Source organism: Pipra filicauda, unplaced genomic scaffold (genome assembly GCF_003945595.2).
Source record: "Pipra filicauda isolate LSUMZ 115617 unplaced genomic scaffold, ASM394559v2 scaffold1155_size25280_pilon, whole genome shotgun sequence".
In the NCBI taxonomy this organism is placed as follows: domain Eukaryota; kingdom Metazoa; phylum Chordata; class Aves; order Passeriformes; family Pipridae; genus Pipra; species Pipra filicauda.
Genome location: NW_024103602.1, coordinates 19191 through 25280, shown reverse-complemented (window position 1 = coordinate 25280; position 6090 = coordinate 19191). Strand labels below are relative to the sequence as shown.

At 61.3% G+C, this 6090-nt stretch overlaps 1 protein-coding gene and 1 long non-coding RNA gene across 2 annotated transcripts; both read left to right on the top strand.

Moving 5' to 3' along the window:
* Positions 1–7: 7 nt before the first annotated feature.
* Positions 8–2071, top strand: LOC120323824 (maestro heat-like repeat-containing protein family member 6). The gene is made up of 6 exons (XM_039384395.1): positions 8–59; positions 231–368; positions 579–755; positions 889–1038; positions 1197–1298; positions 1685–2071. Exons 2-6 carry the CDS (start codon positions 366–368, stop codon positions 2033–2035), a joined length of 783 nt encoding a protein of 260 aa, XP_039240329.1. The 5' UTR covers positions 8–59; positions 231–365; the 3' UTR covers positions 2036–2071.
* On the top strand, positions 2066–2700 carry LOC120323826. The gene is made up of 2 exons (XR_005564701.1): positions 2066–2110; positions 2260–2700. It is a non-coding gene; the product is annotated as an uncharacterized LOC120323826 (long non-coding RNA).
* The last annotated feature ends 3390 nt before the right edge of the window (positions 2701–6090 follow it).

The following is a 6090-nucleotide window of genomic DNA, read 5'->3' as shown; positions in this document are numbered from 1 at the left end:
CGCGGCTCAGCAGGGGAGAGCCCCTGTGGGAACTGCCTGCCCTGGCGTTCCTGGTGGAGGTGAGCCTGATGGCGAGCGCTGCCTGGCCCAGCTGCCTCCCCCTCTCTGCCCTCTCACAGCTGCAGCCGCCCGGGACGGTGCCTGCACCCTGTGCTGCTGCCTGGGCCCAGCCCCGGGCGGGTCCGGGCTCCTGCCGGCCGGGCATCCCGTCACTGCTCCCTGCCTTTCAGGTCCTGCACTGCCTGAACCCCAGACAATGTGGGCCCAGCGTCCTGCAGATTATTTCCAGGCACCTGCGCAGTCAGTGCCCGGAGAGGCGTCGCCTGGCGCTCCGAGGCCTGGTGGTGCTCAGCAGGGATCCCACAATGGTGAGCAGGGGGCAGGGGCTGAAGCCGGGCCAGCAGCGTGCGGCTGTGCAAGGCAGTAGCTTGGCCTTGGCTGGCCTTTGGCAGCTGTGGCAGCTGCTCCCAGCTCTCCTCCTCCCCGTTCAGCTGCCCGACTCCTTTGGGACGCACCTTTGGCCTCTGGGCCCCGCGGCAGCAGCGTGGGGCTGCAGCACAGCATTGTGTTCCACACAGGCTAAGAGCATGCGGAGCCTGAGTGAAAGCCTCCTGGAGCTACTGCAGGATGCAGACACAGACGCAGTTCAGATGACCCTCTCCGCGTTCATCAACGTGCTGCACTTCCAAATCGTCATAATATCCACCCCCACTGCCCTGAAGTTGCTTGAGGCTCTGCGGCCACTCTTTGACAACGTAAGGCTCTGTGCCCCTCATCGTGGGCACTGAGTGCTGCCAGGAAACTTTGGGCCCAGTGTCTTTTCAGGCCTGTGCCCCAGTGGGCCTGGAGAAGCCAGTGCTGAGGTCTTTTCCTCTTCCTTTGCACCAGGAGCACAGCCAGCTGCAGCAGCTCTCCATGCTCCTCTTCCAGGAGCTGATGGAGGCGACAGAGAGGAGCAAGAGCCTAAAGCCACACGTGTACCTGAGTCTGGTGCCATTCTACTTCAACTGGCACAATGAGAACCAGCGTGTGGCAGAGGTGAGGACTCGTGGGCTCTGTTGTCCCCATGGCAGGAGGCTGTTGTGCCTCCTGCCCTGGCCCATGGTCGCCTGCAGCCTCCTCCTGGCCTTGGCACAGGGATGTGGGTGCTGTGCCCTGGGCTGCGGTGCCATGGCCCGCTCTCTGTTGCTGTGCAGGCCTCTTGGAGAGCACTGTTTGGTGCAGCCAGGTTCCTGAAGTGGAGAGATCTTGAGGACTTGGTGACCATGGAGCAGCCGTGGAGGTTTCCCGAGTGCCTGGTAAGGACGGCCCCAAAGCCCCAGCCCCTGATGCCCAATGTGTGGGGCTGGCAGGGTGCCTGTGTCCACTGCTGCACCCACAGACACCAGCCTGTGCCCCACACACTGCTCCCTTCCCTGGGGCGTGCGGGCTCTTTTCCAGGCTCCCTTGCCCCGCAACCAGGCTGCCATAGAGCCCCAGCCCAGCTGGGCTGTGGGGCAGGGCCACCCCACGGCTCCCCAGGAGCACCCAGCCCTCTGCTCCCCCCAAAACCCGACCCCAGCAGCTGCTGGCCAGGCCTCAGGGCTCTGTGGGCAGGGGAGCCCCATGCTGGGGGCAGGGAGCGCCCGGCCAAGGGGCAGAGCCTGAGCCGAGCCTTCCCTCCGTGCCCTGGCGCTCTTTGCAGCTGGAAAAGGACAGGAGCCGAGTGGGCCAGTACGTGCGCCAGGCCCTGCCGTTCCTGGAGAGCCCAGAGGAGCCCCTTCGAAAGCTGGCCATCAAGTTTCTGGGTGAGCCACAAGGTCCCTCCCCGCCCCGCTGCAGCTCGGCCCCAGCCCCGGCTGCTGCAGCGGCAGCAGGATGCGGCCCAGGGCATGTGGAGCCCCGAGTGGCCCCGAGCGCCTGCTGCCGCCCTGTGCCAGCCCAGCCCTGGGGCGTCCCCATGCGGGAAGGCCCCGGGCTCAGCCCTGCCAGGGCAGGAGGCCGTGTGGCCGGGCTGGCAGCGCCGCTGCGGGGGACCTGTGCCTCTGGGGCCTGACAGGCTCTGTGTTCCCAGGGATTGCCGCCAGGTCCATGAAGCAGGAGCAGCCAGAGCTGCAGCTCATCTGCCAGGGTGAGCGAGAGCACCTTCCAGCTGATCCCCTTGGGCCCTGCTCCCTCCTGGCCATGGCAAGAGCTGGCTGGGATGGCCCTGGCAGGAGGGGCTCCTCACGTCCCCACACCCCTGGCCTCTCACCTTGGCTCTCTTCCTTTCTCTTCCAGCCCTTCAAGACATGACTGATGACAGCCCTGCCGTCTCAAACCTGGCCCAGGAAACGCTCCACATCATCAGAGCTGTACGGAGAACTTCATTCTTCCATTTCTGGTAGTCTCCGTTGCTGCCTCTTCCAGCCCGTAGAGGTGTGACAGAAGACATCAGACTCGCCATGGCAGGCCTGGCAATTCAACACTGCTACGTGCCAAGAGCTGTCCAGATGGCTCCCTACTGCAGATTCCAGCAGCTCCAAGACTGGCTGTGCAGGGCGTGGAAGACCCGGCCTTTTCCGCAGGGCAGTGTCTGCCTGTGCTGCTGCAGCTCTGTGGAGAACTGATGCAGGAAGCTCCATCTCCTGGGGCCACCTGAGCCTGTGGGGAAGATGCCTCTTCCCTGCAAGCACCCCCTTTGAGCTCAGCATGGGAACATTACATCCATGTTATCACATACAGAAGCCCAGGAGGTTTTTTTGGTGCCCAGTGTGCACAGGGCCTTGGAGAAGAGGGGAAAAGGGCTCCTTGTGCTCAGCAACACTTGCCCCGCTGTGCAGTGTGCCAGCAAAAGTGGGCAGAAGCCCCTTGGCCTTTGGTGGCTCTTCTGGAGCCTCAATGCTTGCAGCAGAGTGGAGGGGCAGAGGCTGGAGCTGTGGGGAACCCTGAGCACCTTGTCCTTGGAGATGGCCACAAGCCCTCCCCAGCCAGGAAGCAGCGTCTGTGTCCTGCCTGTGTGTCACTGGCTGGATTGCTCCGGGCTCCCAAGTGCCTCTGGAGCAGCTCCTCTGGAGCTCCTTCAGGGCTGCACCACTGCTGGGCAGGTTGGCGGGGCTGGGGGAGACCCGCAGGGGAGGGGGCGCTGGGAGGCCAGGAAGGGGTGAGGTGCTGTGGAGGCCCTGATGGGACAAGGGAGAGGGAAGCCTTGAAGGGAATCTGTGAGGGGATGGGTGGCAGAAGGCTGTGAGGGGACAGACTGGGCGCAGGCCCCAAGGGGCAGGGTGGAGGGAAAGGCCCCCAGGACTTGGGGGGGCAGAGGCCACAAGCAGCCCCCAGGCAGCCACCTCCTTCCCTGCCAGCCGGCTGCTCTGGTGCTTTCCCGAGGCCTCTCCCAGCCCTGTGGCAGAAGCCCTGGAGGCCAGGCCTCAGCAGCAGGGTGGGCACACCCCAAGGTGGCCAGGCTGGCCTGGCTGGGGACAAGGAGGGCAAGGGGGCCCTGCCGGGGCACGTCCGCCGGGTGCTGCCGGCCAGGGGCAGTGGCACAGGCAGGGCTGGCGGCCAGCCCGGGCCCCCACGGCTGCCCAGGCCATGGGGCTGTGGCCAACACCCCCCTGAGCCAGAGCTCTGGGCCCGCAGAGCTGCTGCCACCACGGGCAGGGCGCTGGGCTCCTCGGGCAGGGCTGCGCACTCGCTGCTGCCCAAGCGGCTCCGCGCCCCACAGACAACAGCACCAGAGGCTGCCCAGGAGCAGCAGCACCCAAAACGCCTGGGCCTCCTCACCCAGGCACCCACACCCGCCAGGACACCAAAAATGGGCAGACTGTGGGCACAGTTGCACCCGCTTTGGCAAAAGGCTTCAGGGCAAGTGGCCACCACAGCTTTCCAGTGACTCCCCAGCCTCACAGCAACCCTTGGCAGCTTCAGCTGCAGCCTGACATCCTGACTGACTTCAGTGGCCCTGCTTGAGGCTGGACACGCCTTCTACACTCAGGTGTCCTTAGAGACTCTGCTGGGACACCAGCCTCGGGCTGCAGCTGCTCAACCTCTCCTCCACACAGGCACCTTCAAAACACGGGCATGGGCTTCTAAACTCTACGTCCAACACTTGAGGGCAACAAAGGAAGAAGCAGCAGAAGCTGAAGCAAAGCAGGGCCTCGTGTGGCGGAGCTTCAGGGATGGAGGGAAGTAAGCACTGTGGTGTCTGCTGAAGAGATGGCCCAGTTCACCAGCTCACACTTTGCTGCTGGACATTCCTCCCTTGGTCCTGCTGGAGCCCATTCCCTACCAGTGCACGGCCCTGCCTTGTTCCCGGATCCAATCTCCAGGATCCCTGGCAACAAGTGGGCCCTGTGTCCACCTGAGAGCAGAAACTGGCAGAACGTCTCTGCTTCCAGCACTTCTCTTGGCTGCTCCTGCAGGCGGGTGGCACCTTCAGGGGAGACACAGAACAGCTTCTCATCCCAGACTTCTCCCTGTCCCCTGCACTTCCCCAATGGACTGGACATCAGCTGCTGGCCACAGCTGAGCACACAGACATTGGAGTGTTGAACATGCGAGACTGGGCTGATTTTTTTTCCAGAAGGCAAGAAAACAAGCAAAATGAACACAAAAATCTTGAGAGTCTCTCTGTCCAATCTAATTGTCCTGTGAAACTCGGCAGCTGATGGTGGTTTTGTGCTGCTGCTAATCACTTCCACCCAAAAATCATGCCAGGAAGGAGCAACAGCTTCTGCCTTCTGACAGATGCCAAGTCTTGCCACCAATTGCTCCAGCTGCCACTCCCAACAGCCACCTGCAAGAGGGCAGAGCTCAGTGCCCCTTGGCTTTGGCTGCCCTCTGGCAGAGAAGTCCCCCAGGGGCACAGCTCTTTGGGGCAGGAGACGGGCAGCAGCCTTGCCAGGACATGGGGTGGTGGCAGGTCTCCTTGGGCCAGGACTTGCCAGAGGCTGTCCCTCAAGAATCCCGGGAGCAGGCAGGGAATGCTGAGCAGAGCAAGCCCTGCCCGGATATCCCATCGGGAAGACACTGTTCTAGGGGGAATTCACTGTGTCTACCAACTCTTCCTGACTGGCTTAATGACTCAGCCATGGTGTGTCCCTGTCACTCAGATCCCTTCTTGGCCGCACCTGATGTTGTGATTCATGTGACTGACAATACCTTTAACATCCCTGTAAATATTCCTTGTTATTTTAGTTGTATCACAGATCAAAATGTGTCTACCCTCCATTTATTATTAATAACTCCCATGGGCAGAAGAGCCAAACTGTGGCTCCCAGGGAAGCAGAAGCTGGGAGGATGATGCAGGATACAGTGAATGAAGGAAACTGTGAAATGCAGAAATCCTCAGTGGGTGGCTGATTGCTTGGATCATCTCTGCAGCAATCTCGGCAGCTGCCGCAGCCACGGCTCCTGCTGCACTGGCCATTCAGTGCAGGCCATGCCTGCAGTGCCAGTGTATGGGCACTGTGGCAGCACCAGGAGCAGGGGTTTCAGAATCTGTCTGGTTTCAATATTCCAAGTCCTCAGGAAGCGCATGGGACAAGCCCCAAGACAAGAAGCCCGGGTCCTGGCCCTCTTGGCCGTGAACTCTGCGTGTCCAAACAAAACAGGGGCAGAGGTGGGACCAAGCGGAGTCACTCTGCACCTGCACTGAGTTCCTGGGAATGCAAAGGGAGGATGGACCTTGGCTGAGTGCTTGGAGAGAGAGAAGGCTGTTTCTCCAAGTGGAAATGCACTTGAACCAGCCTGAATGACCAGCCTGTGTTTTCCTCTGGAGGCTGAACACAGCCAGCACATGAGGGGAGGAGAATGTGTGGGGTCAGGGCACTGCTTTGGGGCCATGCTGGGAATTCCAGTGGACTAGAAGACAAAGAGCGGGTGCTGCTCATGAGAGAAGAGGAATAAAAGGGGACACTGAAAAACGTTGACAGGCAAGTCCTGCAATGGAACTCTGTGTCTGCAGCCTCATTTTCTCATTCAGCGACCACAGGAGAGGGGGTAAAAAGTGGGGGTTGGGACCCCAAAACTGTTTAGAGGGAAACTGGGATGCTGAGGGGGGGTGGTGAAGTTGAGGGAAAAAAAAGAAATTGGGAGTTACAGGTATAGATTCTTGACAAAGTGGGTTGTCTG